This window comes from Branchiostoma floridae, chromosome 11 (assembly GCF_000003815.2).
Source record: "Branchiostoma floridae strain S238N-H82 chromosome 11, Bfl_VNyyK, whole genome shotgun sequence".
NCBI classification, from domain to species: Eukaryota; Metazoa; Chordata; class Leptocardii; order Amphioxiformes; family Branchiostomatidae; genus Branchiostoma; species Branchiostoma floridae.
Genome location: NC_049989.1, coordinates 3978105 through 3999492, shown reverse-complemented (window position 1 = coordinate 3999492; position 21388 = coordinate 3978105). Strand labels below are relative to the sequence as shown.

Here is a 21388-nt window from a genome sequence, read left to right as displayed (position 1 = left end):
AAGAAAACGAGTGCAATCAGGCCACACCAATTTAATTTCTTGGTTCACGGATTTTTTCATAAAAAATATGGAGCGAGAGGGCGAAATAAAAATAAAAACTGTAATATGGTTGGGGTAAAGGTAACGGCTAATCCAAAACATAAAGAAAAAACGTTTTCAGCTTGAAAAAAGTACAAAAACACTGTTATTGTACAGTAACAGCACCTGTACCCACACTTTAAGGAGCTTATAATATAAAGGCCAATTTGCTACACCAGACAGTTGGTGAATGGTTTCATTAATGGTGAAAATTTGCTGAGTGGTAATTTTTTTTTTTTTTTTCCAAAAAATAGGAGCGAGCGAATCCGTGAACCAAGAAATTAAATTGGTGTGGCCTCAGCCATCAGAAAAAAAGCACATTATAAGCCCCAAGAAAGCCTGAATTGTAGGTCCTGCGAAGGAGGCTCAGCTTGTCACTGCACTGTTGTTCAGTGTCATGTGAAAGTCTAGGCTTCGTGTTATCTTTATTTTTTGTTATAAGGCATTTTAGAAAAATTGCCCCTAACATGTTACACATTCAAGATTTCTGATGTCTATCCAGTGTTAGATTCTGTTTGTCTGGTTCCAATACAAAATATTCATATTTGATATAGGTTATTACAAGGAGCTTTTATCAAGATAAAAGCTCCTTGGTTATTATCCTTGTCTGAGTTTCGAGACAATGCATATATTTAAACAATCTCTGGTCTATAATTTAATAGACATCTGTGTCCTTGACACTATCGCAAGGCAACATACGGCAGAAGTCGATCATTACAGTCTCAAGGGCAGAAATTTTAGAAATGTGCAAGCATGACTCACAATCAACTGTTTGTTTTGTTTTGTTTCTTTGAACCTTTATTTATTCATGAGAAGCTCAAATTGGCCTGCAGGCCACTTTTCATTGATGTTATGAGGTAGCTAAAGGGTCAGATAAATCATACAAATGTAACAGAGGTACAGATTTACTACATTGAGTCCTAATAAAATCTATGAACAGTTGTCGTTACTTGTAATAGCTTATAAGGACCTATAAGCTCTGACGTAATGTTATCTATTTATTCTGTTCTGCTTGAAGAAATGTAACACACACACAAAATAAAACATAACAAGAATAGGTCTTCATTTTACCTAGAAAGGATACACTTATATGTACCTTCAACATCATAAAATATTGAATGTTACCAAGGAGGTTTAATATGTTACATTCTTTCTCTTACTAACACCAACAGTCAAGCCAACCTAGGAAGGTCCAAGAAGACCACTCAGGAGATCAATAATATTTTGGTATGTGACAAGTGGACAACATACACAGGGTTCTTAATTCATGTGTCAGTGTAAAATAAAAGCACCATTAAGATTGACTATCCCATAACCACCCAAACTCCCCCGCACAGGTGAGCAGAATGGTGTCGCCCGTCATTTCCCAGCATGCCGTTGTTTTGGCGCCTTATTCGGGCTGTCAATCACAGCTGGGCGGGTTTTCCAACTGCCGCCCTCCCCATTCTCCTCAAGACGCGATCAAGTTTCCTCCGACCCCTCGCGATCTTGTACAAACTAATAAGCGTACGACAGCAAAACAATTAGGGCTTGAACTATAGCGGCTTGGCATAATATATCTCATCCCCGGGAGGTGCAGCGGAAGCGATCGCGACGTGGTCGGGAGGAGGAGCCGAGGTGGCCCGAAGGCGTCTGTCGGTACGCACGTACTCACACCTCCGGTTTTTTTAAAGACAACACCAAACGTCGTCTTGAAGTCGGTCGTTGGGGTCGCGGATCCGGTGTATCGCCGTGTAGCTAAAAGGTAAGCGATCTTGGGTTCAGAGTTTAGGGTTTCAGTAATGAGGAAGTGAACTTTTCATGCCTTGGTCTCTGGTATAACTAAAACGGTGTAGGTTTCTTGGTTTGTTTACTTGCGTCACCTCAAATGATACTGCACTGGAGGACTTGACATACTTTACTGTAAAATTATAAAACCCATGTTGTCTCCTGACCCAAGGGATTGAGTGATCCCGGATCCAAGCAGCTTCAGGTATCAAAAATTATGCCAACAGAATCGAGGACTTATAGCAGGATTTTAAAATATGATGTGTGATTTTGACCAAAACACAGTGAATTGTGAAGATCGAAATATTTTTTTTCAAGCTTGCCCTAGTTAGAATTGATGCACTGGATCATAAACACGAAAAGAAGCACGAGGAATATAACGTTAGATAGTGTTTACTATGTTACGATAAGTGGTGTTTGTCTTATCATGGAGGTCTATTACACAGACAGGATATGATAACCCCTAGGCTGGTTTGATTGCAGGTCATCATAGTTATCATATCAAATAGAATAATTAACCCACAGTGTGCAGATAACTGATAACTGACCTAATTATCTGTGGCTGATAATAGGTTTCCATAGTTACTATTACTTTATAAGGTGTTAATCCAGGCAGGTGTGGGGGGTACACTGATAACAGTTTCAATACTGTAAATTCAGTTATATTTGCAATTTTTCATTAGGGGGAGGAGGTTTTCACTATCACTGCTTCGATTTCACAATTTGAAATGCCTGTGTAGTACAAGAGTAATATAGCAGACATCTAGTGTAATTCCCTCTTCTTGTTTCTGCTAAAATTTGCATGTCATATTTTTGAGGAAAGAAGTTTCGGGAAAAAATGTAACATTTCAAAGAAATCAGAGCGCTCTTGATTCATCTTGATTTCGTAGTATGCCATTGCATGATTGCCTGGTCTTCCTGGGAAGCGACTGATTGAAAGAGGGTTAATTACCATAGCTGAAAACACTGACATCCAAGATAGCTGCGGAAGTAAAGCCACCATGATAATTTTCGAATTTACGGTACTACTGGTACAGTGGTGGTTGCATTACAAATAGGCCTATCACACAGGTGTCCAGTTTTACCAGTTCCCTCTTCACACTCTGTGCTTTTAAATAGGAGGCGCGAAAGGGCATAACATGTCAGCCAAGTACGCGACCGGAAACCGTACAAGGGGACCTTTATGCCACTTTAGCGAGACGTCATCAAGCGTTTCACAGCACTTTCGTACAACAAATAATGGCTGTTGAAGAGGAATGTGTAGTATTTCACCTGTTTAGAACTCTGTGTGTCATGTCGTGAATGGTTTCCCTAAACTTGGGCAGAGCATGACATTTTGGGTCACTGATGCTGTTCTGCTCTGGAAGTGCCGGGCATACAGTTTGAGTCTGGAGAGAAGTAAGCAGCATTGTAGAATGCTGTAGAACAAGTTGTATCAGCATGTTGTTTTGATCAGAAACAATTGTGATGTTATTTTTCCCAGTCATAAAACTAGATTATCAGCCGCAGATTGTTAGTGTATTCAGATTCAGTAGAATTAAATTTAAATGTATATTATATGTAAAGTTAAGCTACTAGGGCTATGTCAAAGTTGACCAACTACTTGTTCCCGCATTTCACCTTTCATTAGACAACTAATTGTTTGCTGCATATATTACATGTTACTGCCGTTACACTGATCACTGACCAATTAAAGTGATCTGTCTGTGAACAAACAATAGAAGAAAAGAAACTCCTGACAGTTTGTCAGCAAAACCTGAACTGCAACACCCAGTGGACTAATTTTCAGCATTACTCATATGTAAAAGTAATAGCATTGCCACAAAAGGCTTGTTTGGACAGCGTAATGCTTTGATGTACCGGAAAGTGTGAATGAAAAGGATAAAGGTGTCTTGAAGTTGAAAGTGGGTTTGGAATAACAGAGGGTGATTTTGTCTTCACTAAACATTGTGGATGGAAATGAAACAACTGTGAAAGTAAGTTACTCTACAGCACTGAAAATCCAACCCAAAGCTGGAAAGTTGCCACACCACTACAGTAGTCTGTTTATTCTCAGTGAAGTTGATGCTAAAAAGTAAGAGTTTGCTGATCACTTAAGCTTTGCCTCGCTATGTCACGTCTGACACAGGTGTTCAAAGTCACTGGCCTTGCCAACTCTTTCATTCTTGGAAGGTTGCCATTTTTGCACTTTCTAACTCTTTATATTTGCAGGTGGATTTCTTGGTAGGATTATTTCCATGACTTTGCAACATGTTCCATGTATTTTGTTACATGTTAGGCCACACCAATTTAATTTCTTGGTTCACGGATTTTTTCATAAAAAATATGGAGCGAAAGGGCGAAATAAAAATGAAAATAAAAATTGTAAAATGGTTGGGGTAAAGGTAAGGGCTAATCCAAAATATAAAGAATAAAAAGTTTCCAGCTTGAAAAAAGTACAAAACCACTATTGCTGTACAATAACAGCACCTGTTTGTTGATTTTAAGGAGCTTATGATGTAAAGGCCAATTTGCTACACCAGAAAGTTGGTGAATGGTTTCATTAATGGTGAAAATGTGCTGATTGGTAATTTTTATTTTTATTTTTTTTTGCAAAAAGTCGGAGCGAGCGAATCCGTGAACCAAGAAATTAAATTGGTGTGGCCTTAGAAGCATAGAATAACATGAAAGTGTTTTTCTATGCTGGACTGGAGCATAGAATAACATGAAAGTGGTTGAAAAGAGCTGTGGGTTATCCAGCTCTGTACGTCGGCAGTCTAGTAAAGCTGGCTTATCCCATGCCAGTCGCTACAATGCCTAACACTTGTATTTGTTGTAAAATGCAGTTCTGTAACAACATGTATGGTTACAACATTGCCTTCAATTTTTAGATTTATCATGTAGTAAATTCAACATGTCTGACTAGTATGGCCGGGAAATGAAGTACATGAAAAGCATTCAGGAGATGTATGTTCCTGTCCCAAGCATTAAATGTTTCCGGACCGGTGTATGTTGTAATACTGTTCTGACAGGTAACTGAGGAAACATGGAAGCCTTTTGAAAAGGGCTGTTTGCATTAAGTTGCCAGTGATTGTGAAGGCAGTGTTCATCTTGAGAATGACCAAACGTCAGTACGTCGGGACTCTGTCAAAAAGGCATTACAGAGCAAAAAGGTTATCAAATAGGAACAAACTCATTATGGTGGTCTCACTTTTGTTGGGGATCTTTGCTGTAGGCTTCTGTGCGTAAGCCTTTCAAACATAAGCACAGTGATTTTGGGGTGATAACCATAAAGCTTTGGAGGTTTCCGGGGCCACTAGGTAAAACCACAGTGGGTTCGGAATGTTAAAACAGGTCAAACGCAGGAAAGAAAAGGCTTCGGGTATCGTAGGATGACGAACAAACACATTGTGTTGACACACTTCCCTGCCCAGCTCTTCCAAGGCAAACACAGGTAACGGTTTTCTGCTTTCCTGTGGTCACACCAAAAAGTGGCTCAAAATAAGTCAGCGGGGCATTTAGGATGCAGTTTTTGCTTCCATGTGGTCACAAAGTGTCTGTAGCCATGGTGACCTGATAAACAAATGGTAAGATGCAGCGAAGATGCTCAGTTTCCTACCATCGTGACCTGAATACTTGAAAACATCTTGCTTGTTGTCGGGGGATCTATGTTGGGTTAGTTGTTGACACATGTGTTCCTCCAACAAACAGACAACAGCAAGAGGAGAGGCTGTGTATTCATTATCCCCTAGATCCATTTGACCATGTCACAGGTGGGTAAATGATGACGTGAAGTATGACAAGTTTTAATTAGATTTGTTGGCTTGGGGGTCAGCCAGGGGATAACAGATAGAGTGACTTACTGTTTCAGGGCTATTCCATTGAAATATGAGAGGGGGGGGGGCAAGAAGAATAGTGTATTGAAGAGAAAGGATGGCATACATATTTTTAAAAAATGAACTTTGTCTGTTTGTGATGAGAACCTTTGAAGTTTTATTGAAGATGGTTGTCTCAACAAAACTAGGATTGCAATCTGTTCTTCTCAATATTTACACACTACAATGTGTTTCCTAAGGCTGTTTTCTGACTGACTCCCATACCACAATATGCTCTCAAAATTGGCATAAAACCAACCACCTCTGTTCCTACTGAGGTGAAAATCATTATAACCATTTGAGACTCCATCAACATCATACACCAGAAAAGCTGACATGAGTCCAGTTACCTAAAGGCAAGTAGCAGGTGCGTGTTTCATGCCATATCAAATTAGATCATTAGTGGGAAACAGCTTGTGGCTGCCAATTTGTGGACGTCTTTGCGGAAACCTCACAGAAAATGTCAGAATTAATTGGTAATCTACGTCAAATTTTTTGTCTTTGTTTTCTATGGAGACCTCACATGTATTCAGCAGGGTGGACCATGGGTTTTGCTAAAGGATAAGACAGAATCAACAGGTGGTTGTTTTTAGATTGGTTCCCTGGAGTAAGACACTATCTGATGGGTTATCTAGGAACTGGTATCCCATGTATTGTCAGTGTGAAACTTAACCATTATAGTCAAAACTGCCCAAGAAGACCACACAGGCTAATGTGGACAGGTGGTCACTATAGACAGGATTCTTGATGCTCGTTTCAATGGGAAATATTATCTAAAGGACCGTTTAAAAGTGGTAACGTTAGCCAGGTCCTCCTATAATGTTGAGGTGGCCACTTGTATAGCATAGGTTTGACTAGTTTTCTTTTAGGTCAGACTTCCATGTTTAGAGTCAATCAATGGGTTTTGATGTTAAATGTATGAGCTTGGTATTACATAAAACAGATATAAACAACTATAAATATCCTAGGAAGTGTTTTGAACAAACAAAAAAGAAATCTTGTTATGCTTGCAGTTCAAATCCATTCAGTTCGATTTGTTCATGAGTCATTGCAATATCACATGTCAGCATTGCACACAGAAGATAGCAACCCCTTAATTGAGTTTGTTCTATTCCACCTCCCCTAGGATTGGTCACAATGGAGTGGACTATCTCTGAAGTGGTCAGTGATAGTGTGTGAATGAATTTGTATCACTAGGATACAGACAATCTGTGTTGCTATTTTCTGGCATGTTCTTAACGGAAGAAAAGAAGGAACTAACATTATGATTCCAAAATTTACACATTGCATATCACTGACAAGTAAATATAGCTTGTATGTTGTTTTACTGTTCCCTACCAGCCTTGTCTGTAAACTAGAATTTTCTTTTCGAGTAGGGAACTTCTTTTAGACTAAAATCAATCTGTTTACTGCTGGTATGATTGTTGAATGTTGGAATATCCATATCTAGCCATTAGGTACTAGTATTTACATTGAGCAATGACCTTTGCTTGAAGAAAATAAATGTAAATTTTGTTGATAAAGATTATTTCTAATTCAACAGTTTTGAAGTTTGCTTTGTTAATGGGCTAGAATTCCACGTGGTTGTTTGTCAAGTTATGGGTGACGGCTCAAATATTGACCCGTAGTTTCGGCAAACATTCTCCGTCGCCAGGACACCAATGATGCCGTTAAAGAACGCTTTACTTGACCGATCAGAGGTGATCTTGGCACGACAGGATGATTGAGAGCCGTTCCGTAACCGTAAACATGTCAGTTAGGACCTCCAGGTCTACAGGTCATGACCTGTGGTACAGAGGTCATCATGTTCGTGATCCCTGTTATCACTGTCATTGTGACAGGCCTGCAAAACATGGAGTCAAATTTAGGTCATGTCAATAGTGCTAATAAGATATGGTGACAGTTGTCCTTGGACAAGTGTACAGACAAATCTGTACATTCAACTCAAGAAGTGGACACCGCTAGTACTCAGTACTAGTAGCTCTACATAAGGAACAAATGCCCCTCCCCCCTGTTAATTTATGTAGATGATTTTATCTGTTCCCTGAGTGGTCTTCTTTCGAAGCTATGACTATTTGTAAGTATTGTAGTTGTATCAAGCCTGAAATGTGAAAATGTTGTCACTTTTATTCAACATAAAGTTTGTAAAATTACTTCCAACATTTTCATTCCATCATCATTATCTGTGTGACACAAACTCTGCTGTCCAGGGCTGTAAGTGTAACTGACCCCTCCATGGCCGGATATTGGGCAGACTGCTATAAGCGAGATTTAATCAGGCTGTACATTTAGGAAGTGGTCCTACTTCCAACTGTACATGTGGTGCCACTGAGTCTGGGTGACTGGCAGGGCCAATAGGTGTGTAATTACCTGTTAATGATAACTTTATGTTCATATTTGCTGTAGGGTTTAGCCACTTAGTCAATGAAAATGACAGTAATAGCTCATATATAGTTGACCCAGATTACTTGATGAGTATGAACTGTATGTCATGTAGGGATCCTTTCACTGGGTAAAATAGTCAGTTTTCAACATTGTTTGAATTACAGAGGAAATACACAATACAAAAGTAGTCATACTTGGAAAGGAAATATCTCCACCAAGGTATTGTTGATATTGGCTAGTCTCTACAGCAGGTTGCATGCTATTCCCTAGCCGGCTATATTCCTCTGGCCGGCTTACTCCTCTATTTGTTCCATTTCTACGGTTTTCCAGCGACCCGGAGTCTGGTAGAGACTAGATATTGACATGATCTTGCAATGATCTTTAGATCTTTCCAAAAATCCTTTCCCACAGGCAGCAGTGACATACCTTTAATATCAAAGTCACTCCTTTCCTATCCCTTAGTCAACACCAAAGTCAATACTTCCAGACAATCTCAGACTCCCTTGAACAAGAGCCCTGTAGGCTCTTAACTCTTTCATCGTGTAAGGGAAGCAGACAAATTGTTTTTTGTGTGTACTGGTATATTGTGCACTCCAGGTATAAAAAATATGATTTCATTATACAAGAGTTCTATCTACTTTAACAGCATGAAAGTACACTTATCTGGTAGTGTTTTAGATAGCTAGAAGAACAGTTATGTTTTCAGCCAAGGAAAGCATTGTCATTCTTTGTTTTATCGTTACGTATTCACATCTTGTATAAAATTTGAAGTTCTCTTTAGCCTCTTCTTGGAATGTCTATGTAGTTTTGACAGTACCATTTTTTTAGTCTGTGTAACGCAAACTCCGCTATCCGGAGCTTGTAGACTCCTCCCCGCGGCAATGTAGGACGGGCCTAAGAAGCGCGATTAAATCAATTTTTTTCAATCCAAGAAATTTTGTGCTTTTTTCTTTATTACAGACGGCCATTCTTCCAGGTTTCCAGGATGATCTAATACACTGCAGTGCTTAAAGAAACCACAACAAGAAGGTGAGTCTGATACTTGAAGTTGAAAGGCACTTGACTTTTTATGATGAGGCAGTACAGAGGTTGTTGAGAAGTTTACAACAGTTTCTGCTAACAAAAAAGACAACAAGTGCCCTTTTTGCCCTTACTTCCCTGGCCCCACCTTACTAGTACTTGATTATGGTTTTAAGGGGGAGTTAATTCCAGGAGTAGAATGTACATTTGTAACATCCATTGGCATAATACCGGTCGGTTTACAGCAATTTCTCAAGCAATGCTAATTTGGCAAATGATCAACGCATCATTTTCTCCAGTTACATGTTGCTGTTACAGCTTACCTTTGCCACTTCTTCTGTGTAAATTATTTTGTCTCTCTGGTCCTGCTAAAAACATAATATCGTAATTGGAACACACCGCGGAATTGCACGGAGAACGGGCGCGTGGTTGGAAGGGGGTGCACTATACCGGCAGAACGAAACACGGCACAATTAACTGCCGCTATGTACCTTTATACATCCTCTGTTGTTCCTTTCTTTCCTGTTAGTAGTTGCACAAAACAAAAATCTGCATGAGCATACAAAAAGTCATGAGAAAATGGGCGTATACTGACAAGAATTTTCATTTAATTTTGGTCCGTCACGACCGCTATGACGTAAAACTTTACTGCTGGCCGTAGCATTAAAAATGGCGGGAAAATGGCGGCGTACGTTCAATTTGACCCATTCAGCCGTAGATCCGGGCGATAATGCAACGGTTCCTCACACTTTTACACGAGTTGTAGGTCACCAAAAGAAATTCAAGATTGCTGTTGAATCATGCTCGTCTTGTGCCGTGAGCACATGTGATTATTATCTACAAATCTGGCGATGAACGTGACAGTGTGTTTGTCCCACGACGAGCTCGCCTGCCCCGAAAATGACCTGAAAACTTTTGGCCTTGTTGTCTTCGAATGCATTGTTATCGATGCTTTGTAAATTATGTATTGGACACCTAGATGTCTGAAGTGTGCATACCTCATCAGAAATAACTATTGTTGCATGTGTAGATCTCTTTAAGTTCCACTATTTTTAATCGACCGGTATAAGGCTTATGACCGGTATTATGCCAATGCATGTTACCCTTGGCCAAAATATACCTGGGTACATTATACATTATAATCGGGGGTGGCTTCTCCCCTGCTACACATGCTTCACATGTTTCAGCCCAATAAAATGCTCTCAGTACCGGTTTTACAGCTTACGGGTTAGGAATTGTTTTAACTTTTCATAAGAATAGATTGAAACCTCTAAATTTGGGATGACAAGCTGTCTGGTCAGACATTGGAAGGGAAATATCCACCTGTTTCTGCTACCAATTACAACATGAAAGGCATGTCCCATGGGATAAAGTCTGAGGAATCAAGTGGGATTTGGTTATCTTCTGCTTTGTTCTGGATAATCATGTTAGATGTGCTGTGTTGCACCAGTATCAAGCTGTTACTCCTGTTTGTGGACCTCGCTAATTATGGTTAAGGATTCTTACGATGGGAACAATAAACAAACTGATAAGGGTATAAGAAAAGCACATGTTTATAAACCATGGGAATTCCAGACTAAATGGCAGCAGACTGAGCTACATGTAGGAACAAGCTGGTATGAACATTTTAAGTAGGCCTTTAATTAGTAGAGTCTTCAGTGTTCTCACCAGGAATTTTTCACAGCGTCGGGCAGGGGTCCGGGGGCTGCCGAAGGCCCCCGGCGGGGTCCAGGGGCAGAGCCCCGGTGGGGGGACCCAGGGGGGCGAAGCCCCCCGGAAGCTCTTGCATTTTAGGCTATTGAGAAGGCTTATTTTATCATTTTTTTTAGGGCCATATCTACGATAATCGCAGCAGTCACTTAAACTTGTCTTCAGCAGTTTGACTTTGACGTAACAATATTTCGGGTCAAAGCTTCACAGACAACTAAAAACTCATAAACAACAAACTTTACTCAGCTCAACAGTACTTAAAAATATTGTCCTGGTTGCCATCCGAAGTTGAAGCGCTTGTTTATAGCGCTAGTATCGCTGTTAGCCGCCGTACCGTACGACTGTTGTTGACGGTCTCCCTGCGTCGCCGCCTCACCGTTAGAGTTTAGACGATATTCCCACGGGGTCAGCCTTTTTACCGGAAAACAGAGGAAAACACAGTTAAACACCGGAAAACACAAGAAGGAGTGTATAATCTACTGAAATACAGTATGTTTTGATGAGTAAACATGACAGGTCGCTATGTTTTGCCACAGAATAATCTACATATGGCCCTGGAATGAAGAAATCGTCAGAAAACGGGCCGGACCGCTGCCACCCGGCGGCCATGTTTGTTTTCATTGCAGAATACATGTTTGTTTAGCGGGGTCTGATACTTTCACAACAAGACAGCTGATACCTACCAAACTTCAGTGCAAAAATCTGTTTTACATTGGCATAGATATATATATGAATCTACTCGGATTGTGATAAGGATCTGTTTTCTGTATTTCTTAATAAAGCTTGCTTCTTCTAGCCGTCAACGTTACATAATTTTGCACAATTAGCACGTCCAGTCCGCCGGGTGGCGGCGGCGGTCCGGGCCGTAGTCTCATGCATTTTCTGACGATTTCTTCATTCCAGGGCCATATGTAGATTATTCTGTGGCAAACCATAGCGACCTGTCATGTTTACTCATCAAAACATAAGTTGTATTTCAGTAGATTATACACTCCTTCATGTGTTCTCCGGTGTTTAACTGTGTTTTCCTCTGTTTTCCGGTAAAAAGTCTGACCGTATTCCCACGGACATGTTTCAAGAAAATACCCGATAAAAACCGCTATTCCGCGTCAGATTCCATTCTTTAAAACATGTGGGACTCAGTGTTACAGTCTAATAAATATTTCGTAGAAGCACCGCTGTGGGAAAGAAGGTCCAAGGAATGTAATATTACGTAGCATGAAGTTCGCTGTAAACTTGCACACGGCACATGACTGAAACTGTAACGTAAACAACAGCCGCGTTTGATTGATAGCCGGCGGCCCTTTGATCAAATTGGAAAGATGCCGACACTGCCCTGGCGGTTTGTGGGCGGGGCCACACGGGGCTTGTCGGCGAAACTAACGCCCGGGTTTTACATACAAACTTACGATGGTTTGTATCTTACGAATGCCGATACAGAGCTTCAAATTTAGAACAGGAATTTTGGGAAAGCGACCCACTCTTGCTCCAGAATTATGTCGGAAAGAATTGATTCTATTTCCCGCGCTGAAATAAAAATTACGCAACTATCAGTAACAGCCTATGTTGGTCAACCGAGCTTCCCAAATAAGGACATTCCCCGGGAACTGGCTGTTCCGGGGAGAGACCCCACCCCACTGATCACTCGCAGCACACGCGCTACTCATTTTATTTTTATTTTTTGGCACGAACGCAGGGCGGCACACGCAAAATTTAGAACAGGAAATTTTGGAACGCGACCCGTTCTTGCTCTAGAAATGTGTCAGAAATAATTGCTTCTATTTTCCGTACTGAAAAAGAAAGACGCAACTGCCGCGAGTAACAGCCTCTGTTTATCAACGCCGCTCCCTTATGCACATCGGCTGTTCCGGGGAGAGATCCCACCCCGCTAATCACGTGCGGGCAAGGCCCTCTCGCGTCTGTGTTTACATTTCCGCGCGCGGGAACGCAAGGGGGTGGGAGGGGCTGCGAGCCAGCGGTACGGCGGGCCGGTGCTGTAAAACACCTCCCTTCGAGTTGATAACTTCCTGAAACAGCGAAGGCGCGTGCTTGGCGCGTGCCTATGTATTTTTACTACGATATTTTTCTTTTATTCCCCATTTTTTTGCCGCTACGCTGGATGAAAAAGCAGCGTAGCGGGCGTTTTACAGCGTCATTTTTCCAGCCCGCAGCGTATCGGCCCGCTATGCTGAAAAGGCCTGGTGAGAACACTGGTCTTGTTTTGTAATATGTCCAAGAGTGACTATTTTAAAAAGGAACAGTGACCACAAAACCTAAGCATACAATTTTTCACAAGTTGCTGTATGGCAATTGTAAATCCTTAAAGTAGAAATTATCTTAAGGGAGCAAGAAATTGTCACTAAACTCAAAGTTATAGAAGATACTTGCCAAAGCATGTTATATAATGATATTTGAAAAGATACTAACTGACATGAACTGAACTAATGTCACTGTTTTCTCCTCTAACTAGTCTACGACATGGATCCTGTTAGTGGCGCAGAGGGGGATGAGGAATGGAGTGAGAACGACGCGCTGGACAATACGGATGAACTCATTAATCCAGGTTTGTTGTCCTGTCTTTATTCTATTGGAGGGCTAAGAGCACTCACCAGGGATTAGTAAAAAAACATTGTAATTGTGTGTGGGAAACCATTTTCTTTTTGTTAGTTTTGTTAGTTTTGTCTTCCCATGGCTAGAGCTTGTTTGTTTCTTGTTCTCCAAGTCAGACCAAATCGACACAGCTAATTATAAGCTTAGGTAGAAAAGCGTCTCCCAGACTTCAGTAATTTTGCATGTTGATAGACGCTCTCCACAGACAGTTTTATAGGTTTGGAGGGTTCATGGTTTGTTTTCCTTACGACTTGCAGGTTGTCACCCTTCTGTTGAGTTGTGCTTGCACAGTAATGGCACGTGGTCCTGAAAAGGTGGACATGCCAACAACGTAATACTATCCACCTGTTGGGGGTAGAGTAGGGTGGACGTAACCAGACACTGCTTCTTTTATTCCCTCTCACTATACATCACAAACGGACTAGGATCCGCAAATACCAGTGGGAAGATTGACCCGTGAGCAGCTAACAAAGCCCTTGCCTTGGAGCTACTATTTTGTACAGTTACTTGTCAAAGGAATTAAAGAGATTTCCATTTTAGTGTAGTTCCCTTTGCTTCTCAAATAGACAGCCTTTTCTTAACTGAAATCAAATCTCAGCTTCAGTTCAGTCCCATGGTTCCTTGCTCTGCACATGCTCAGTGCTTTGATGACCTTGTTGACCTTTTCCCACCTTTTTCAAACTGACGCACAAGATTGAGGTCTTTACAAGTGGTAGTTATAGATTTAATGGTCTGGAGAAAACGTTGTCATCATGAGTAGAAATTACAAGGTTTGGATGAGGGATAGTCCGTACACTTCCAAACGAAACGATAGATGGAAACTTTCAAGAAGTAAGTGCACGAGAGTGAAACTTCCGTATTTAGTATAAACAGATAATGTTTACATACGCCATTACAGTTGGGTGGTACAAGATTATTTAGACAGGAGATACCAATTATACCAGTGATAACCCTTAGTACTGTTACAGTGCTCCCTGTTCCTTGTAATTAAGGTGCTGTCTAACACTAAGATTGCCTGAGGCACTACAAATTAGCGTCAGTTGTAAAGAATTTGAAAAGTAAGAGAACGGAAGTTTGTCGTAAACTGTTAGTAAGTATTCTGTCTTCAGTGGCTTTGGGGATTTTTTACCTGCGTTCTGTGACTTGTGAAAAGATACCTTTGCTTTCTGTTACATTATAACTTTAGAAAATAGGCCCTGGATTGTCAGGTGTTTGCTGAAAAGGTAAGAAAATGATGCCAGGTAAGACTAGAAGTAGAACAGTTTGTTTGTACAAATTTGAGGCAGACATGTGCCTTACTTCAAGGTTCTTGTTTTCAAATGGTTCACAGATTCTGTGTCAAAGTTTCAAAGTTTGAATCAGCATGGAATTTCAAACTTTTGGTCTGTGGTTTAAAGGTTGTTTGGTGTTAGTCAACCTAACAAACACTTGTTCCTGTGTATAAACAATAATCCACACTTCACCAGTTGAGAGACAAGCTGTCAGGTCAGTGTTGATTCAGACATGCTAACAGACCCACCAAACTGCCAGTATCATCCCAGCTTACATGTATGATTACAGTCAAACCTTGTTCAAGTGACCTCTACAGAAGGACCATGCACCTGGTCAATGTGGTAGTCCCTCAATATTTGAGGGCCTCAGATGTTTTTCCCTATGGATTACAACAAGCTGTGTATAGTTACTACCTGTCCACATAGAAAATATTTTATTACTATTAGTCTCCTGAGTAGAGTGGTTGTCCTGACTTTACTAATATGTTATGGGCATATTTTGCATCAAGGACCTCCATAAAAACTCCCAGTTTGAATAAAAATGATTGAGTCTTGACCCAGTTTATAACACTTAACTTAACTATAACTGTTTTTCAGACATTGCATCTGACCTGGAAGAGATGGCAGATGAACCTGAGAGTCCTCGCTTCATACCCAAACTGGACGCAGCAGACTTGATCATGGATGCCATCGACAGGGAGTTGTATGAAGTCATGAGGGTAAGTGTCACCCAGGATTCAGCTTTTATTTCAGTCTGATAAAAATACTTGCTTCAACTTTATTGTAAAGCCTTTTATCATATCTATATCCCTTTAAAATTACAATGATGATTTTCGGGAAGGCCCATGACCCATGCATGTACCATGAAAGTGAGCTTATTGCAGAGCACCCATCATTCCTTCAATCTCAAACTAATTGCCATGAACCTTGCAGGCTTTGTTAGAAAATCGTCCTAGATCATTTTATGATTTATTCCAGGTAAAATATACTTAGTAGACAAATTTCATTTTTTGAAAACATTTTGTATATTCTATAATTTATCCCAGATTGATGGTCCAGAAAAAAGACCAAAGAGTCCTGCAAGATCTTCCAGGCCAAAGAGTCCATCAAGAACCTGGAGTCCAGAGAAGGACAGTGGCACCACCTCCTTGAGAAGTTCGTCCCCTGGGCGGAGAAAACGCCCCGGGAAGACAGAGCGAGAAGTACTGATGGCAGCGGGTGTGGAGTTTGATACAGGAGACGAGACAACTGCATCAACAGCTAGAGAAGAAAAACAAGGTATTTCCTTGAACAAATTGTTATATTTTATATTGTATCATAGTGCTATGTGTTTATATATGAAATAGGAAGCCTTTAGAACATAATTAAAAAAAAAAACAACTTTATCATGCTCATGAAATCCCTATCAATTTTGCTGTTGGAATACATGTGTGCAAGGGTAAGGAAAAAGTCCCATAGCCTTTGAGGCCATAGGGGCAGTGGGTTGTTAGCCCACTGTGTCTAGATCAATGTGTTCGAAGGTAGGGCCCAACCCTGTCTTTTGGGGGTAGTTACCTTTGACATATTTTGGTTAGCGTTTGTGTGTGTTTATAGAAGACCAGCATACCTCAAGAACGCCTGAATGGATTGTATTGATATTCGGTATATGTGCATGGGTAGGTCTTGTTGTTTGTTTTCGGTTCTTGATGTTCTTCCTACATTGTACTTCTGAACAGTAGTCAGAACGGGAGGCAGCGTGGACAGAGTGGGTTGTTAATCCACAGTGTGTAGATCAATGTGTTCGAAGGTGGAGCCCCCCCCCCTTTTCTTTTGGAGTAGTTATTGATTGTTTTTGGTACTATTTGATGTCCAGTATGCTTCTCAGCAGTGGTCAGAACGGGAGGCAGCGTGGACACGGGACTAGGCACAGGCAGTAGCCACACCCTGGGGAGCGTGGACCAGGTGGTCTCCTCTGATGAGGTGGAGAATGAGATCCAGAAGCAGCGCAGGATCAAGGGGAAGGTGTCCACCTACTCAGATGGGGAGGAGGAGGAGGACCAGTATCAGGACCAAGGTGGTGACATCTTCTTACACCTTAAAAGAAACATAAGCTTTTTCATGGTCATTGAACTCTACAAAAGTCATGAAAATATTTGTTTTAGATCTGGAGGAGAGATAGGCATTGTCTGTTTCCCACGTGTTCCTTACATTGTATGTCCTGTCCTGATGTGACGCAAAGTTGAAATAAAATAGCTGATAAAATAAAAAGTTATTAAGTTTCCATTATTCTGTTTCAAGGGTAACCCTAGTGTTTGCAATAGACAAGTCATAAACATCCATTTGGATTTGGTATTTTCTGAATCACTCTGTATTTTGTCAACTGGTGGAACCACCCTTTGGCATGATGCACCAGTTTTGCAGACTAACAGTGGTTGTATCTCACTATATACATGTAAGGATGAGGTCCCTACTGTGTTTCATGACAACAGACTCCATTTAGTTTGATGCATATTAGTGGAACACGTCTGATCTGACTTATACAGCCAAGTTTAAGTCATGATCAGCAGATTTAAAGTAGCATGAAGTTAACAAGTACATCGAGGCTGATGTCCCTATCTATTTTGAAATTATATCATTACAGATACTATACTATATGAAACTGCAGACGGTTCCAGAGGCGCAGAAACCAGGAGCAGATTCAGCAAAGGTACCACCAGGCTACTGTCCTTTACACCCTTTCTTTCCTTGTAACAAGCACCTGTTTCTTACCCCTAATTTTATGTCAATGATCATATATCCTGAACTTGACATTGCACCCACTAGCAATGAGATGAACTTGTTAGAAGGTCTAGTTCTGTAAAGTTTGTGTTATTTCTTTTTCTGGTGAAAAGGTGTGATAAGGGATTAACCAATGTGGATCTTGTGGGATGCTGTGTGAAAATGTTGGTACTATTTGTTTCTCTCTTTTGCAATTTTTTGGCATTTTATTAGTTTCCTTGCACACTTTTCAGATTTCTTGGACAAACATGATAGTGTACCTTTATGCACCCCTACCCCTGATCCATGCTGGTTTGTCCCTAATTAGGGTGTCAATAGTTGATAGAATCTACATGGACTTATCTCTAAGCTATTGTACAGAATTTGAAGCCACAAATATTCTTTCATTGAAAAAGTTTATATCTTAAAACTCAGAATATAAGCTGAAGCAATTGTGTATTTCAAAGTTAGGTATCATTGTACATAGAACTTAAATATGATTGTTTTAAACATTGTAACTGTTATTTGTATCTTTCTGTTTTTCTTTTTCAATATTTTCAATTTCACATAAACCTGTAATTGCATGTATTAAGTTATAGCACATTTGCATGTAAGTCTCCCTGCACATTTTTTCTTTTAAAGGTGAAATTTGTAATGGTTATTTGTAATAAGTTGTAATCATGATGAATATGATAGTTACTAGATCCCAACCAATCAGTACATATATATAGCGAATCAGTGTGCAATAAGGACCAATGAAGTGCGATCTGGGAAATACCTATCATAGTGCATGATTCAGGTCCATTTCTTGATCATATCTAATTGAAACCTGGAAAGCTGCATGCATGGATGTGATTATCCGTTGCGCAGAAGGGGTCATCCGGGGTCAGCATGAACACGCCTTCCTCTCCTTCCCCCCACAGATGAAGATGGCAGCTCCCATGATTCTTTGCACCCTTCCCATGATCCCCAGCCTTCCCAAAAGAGCAGCCATGACACTGAATTTTCAGGAGAGGACTTAGAGAACGATTCCAAACCCGCCCGTGTCAAAAAGACGAAGAGCATGGCAATGAGTGATACGGACTCAGTCAGGACTGAAGACTTTGAGAAAAAGTTCCGAGAGATTTCTGGAGGAAACCCATGGATGAATCCGTCCTCAAAGCACAATTCTGCAGACTCTGATTCAACCGTCACTGACGGGGAGACAAGAAAGAGTAGAGGAAGCTCGGGCAGCAAAAGTGGCAAAAAACGGGAGCAGCAGGGTGTCTGGGATTCACTTCCGCCGCATCTTAGACCATACAAGAAAAATTCACGAGATACAGACGCGAGCTCTGTTGCCACTGAAGAGTTCGAGTCAAGATTCAAAGATTCACTTATTGTCAGTGATGCAGACAATTCATCCCCTAAGAAGAAATCATCTCCACAAAAGAAGCCTGCGAGAGCAGACAGTGGCGCAAGTTCTATCAGAACAGAAGAGTTTGAGGACAAATTCAAGGATTTGGTTATTCCAAGCAATAGCAAACCTGCTGGCACAGGAAGGAACCAGCCAACTCTGAGTGACGATTCCGAAAAAGTCAACACAGAACAGAAACCAAAGGGGAAAAGTCCTCAGTCAGGAGCCATGCCTCGCAAGTACCTCTACCTGACAATGAAAGACTTAACATCAACTGACACAGAGTCAAATTTTAGTGAGCAAATGAAAGGTAAAGGTACCAACAAAAAGGGCTCAAGCGATAGTGCCTTCTTTGATTATGACAAGTGGAAGAAGGATTTGGAAGGGGACATTGAATTCGCAAGGACCGAAGATTCCTTGACTAAGGATGTTCATGACAGTGGTCATGATGACTTGAACACCAGCGATGACGTGGAGTCCATCCACACCTCTGGATCATGGAGCCCGGAGGGGACAATTCTACAAAAGCCGTCCACAAGGCACTCCAGCCCCATGCCACAACCCCTGCTGGAGGAAAAATCTCCTTCACCAGGGAAGCAAAGACCTGGCTCTCCTTCAAGGCGGCTGGCTTCACCCAGCAGCAAGCGGCCGCGATCGATGGAAAAAGAACAAACCAACGCTCCTGCAAAAGTCCATCCTTCCTCAGACAGGATAGTCATAGAAGAGGCATGGGAAGTCCAAGAAGGTAGCCCAGAGAAACAGGTCCCGAACGGATTCCTTAGTCAGGATGTTGAGGTGAGGAGGGGCTTTCGGCACTACTCGTCACCGGATACGAGTAGCTCCTTAGACGATTCCGGAGAGGTTCCAGAAGGAAACGGCCCAACAATCAACGTAATGCCAAAGGAAAGAATCGACATTCTTTCAAAGTACCTAGATAAGCAGCTTGACAGCATCAACAAGGGTGAGACGGGAGACTCCACCACTGTAGAAGAGGAGGAGGAGGAGGAAAATGAAGAGAGAGAGGAGAAAACAAAGAAGCAGGAAGAAAGAGGTGCTTACAGATCCCCTACATTAATGTCTCTGCTACTGTCCATCTCAACCTGTCGAGACAATGGCTTACAAATGATCTGTGGAGGAGCATTTCCTCATCATTTTTATTTCCTGCCTTGCTTCAGTGATCCACTGTCAGAACCAATCAACCCAGCATGCATACCTTGTGTGATTTCACTTATAGCCTGTTGTTTCCTTTAAGTTTAACCTATTCTTGTGGAAAAAGTGTTGTGCAGTGTTCTGCATGTCCAAGTGATGTTACAGATGGTGTCATCACTGTGCTTGTAGGGCACTGCTTACAATACTGCCACACTGGTGAACGAACAAGAATGGGTTAGATATGGCATTGTGGCCTCAAGCTTATTTTACTTATACATTGTAATTACATGTAGGTCATGCAAACTTGAATCTATTTATGGCATCTTCTAAAATCCCATGTCTGAATTTGAAGCTCTTAAAATCCCATGTCTGAATTTGAAGCTGTTTGGCATATTCTTGTTTTCAAGACGAAAAGACATACCACCTTCCAATTTTTCCTGGATTTTTGTGTAGCCTTATTAATCAGTGGGGAATCTTTAAGTTTCATTCACAGAATGCAGAAAATTTGATACAGTCAAAAAGGTCCCCAGTTGGGGACCAATGATATTCGGTCTATGCTATATGACAGGCTTTTAAAGTTTGTGTTCAACGGGACAAATATCTAAGGGACCACCTGGTCATTTTGGCCAGGTGGTCCTTATGTAGAGGTCAGCTAGAAGAGGTTTAAGGCTGGTACAAGTTTTACTATATTTTCATCTACTCATATTGCAATTTGTTTCATCTTCCTCTATAACAATAGAATTTGTCCTGTCCTATTGAAGCTTCACTTTTATTTGTCAATGGATTCTCAACAGAAAGGAGATTTTGTATGTTGTGTATTTGCTGGTGCAGGTTTGTCTCAGCCCCCACTGTACCGTGAAGGCTCCTACACAAGTCTGGACACCTGCAGAACAGAGGAGTACAACGACAGGTTTAGGAGAATGATGGTCAAGTAAGTTAGATTATAACTACCAGTTGATGTTTAGTGCACAGTATATTTATTTGTTTTTGTGGGGAATTAACTTCCTGAATAGTAGAGGAAAGGTGGTGTTTTGAGTTCTGGCTCAAAACAATTCGAGTTTGCAATAGAGCAATCACAGCGAAAACTGTGATGATACAATATGTAAAGATAAACATTTTATGATTTACGTAGTTCCAGCAACAAGTGCATGATGTAGGAAACAGTTGGACCAATCTAGAGTACCAATATTTTTCAAATTAGAGTGGGCTTGGAAAAAGCAAAAAGTCACACAAGAGACTAGAATTGTGCCAAAAATGCAATGACTTTTAGTCTGACAAAGATTTGGACCAACATGTTCGAAACCCCTCTTACAATGTTCTTCATAATATGAAATTGGTTCTGATTGTTATGATAATTTGCCTCAGGAATGATTAAATTTTGCTCCTTTTGTTAGTTGTTTATTGAGCTCTTGATG

The 21388-nt window shown here is 40.9% G+C and overlaps 1 protein-coding gene across 7 annotated transcripts in view; it reads left to right on the top strand.

Annotated features, from left to right (window-relative positions):
- The first annotated feature begins 1449 nt into the window (after window positions 1–1449).
- LOC118425669 (trichohyalin-like) overlaps window positions 1450–21388 on the top strand; it is a 49477-nt gene continuing 29538 nt past the window's right edge. For 4 of the 7 annotated variants that reach the window (XM_035834672.1, XM_035834670.1, XM_035834668.1 and 1 more), the window contains exons 1-9: window positions 1451–1822; window positions 9045–9113; window positions 13285–13377; window positions 15293–15414; window positions 15742–15973; window positions 16563–16748; window positions 17316–17381; window positions 18355–19875; window positions 20805–20904. In XM_035834672.1, coding sequence (XP_035690565.1) covers window positions 13293–13377; window positions 15293–15414; window positions 15742–15973; window positions 16563–16748; window positions 17316–17381; window positions 18355–19875; window positions 20805–20904 — 2312 coding nt within the window. In that variant the 5' untranslated portion in view covers window positions 1451–1822; window positions 9045–9113; window positions 13285–13292. Of the gene's footprint in view, window positions 1823–5436; window positions 5598–9044; window positions 9114–13284; window positions 13378–15292; window positions 15415–15741; window positions 15974–16562; window positions 16749–17315; window positions 17382–18354; window positions 19876–20804; window positions 20905–21388 lie in introns of those variants that run through there. The other 3 variants (XM_035834673.1, XM_035834669.1, XM_035834675.1) reach the window with 3 other exon arrangements.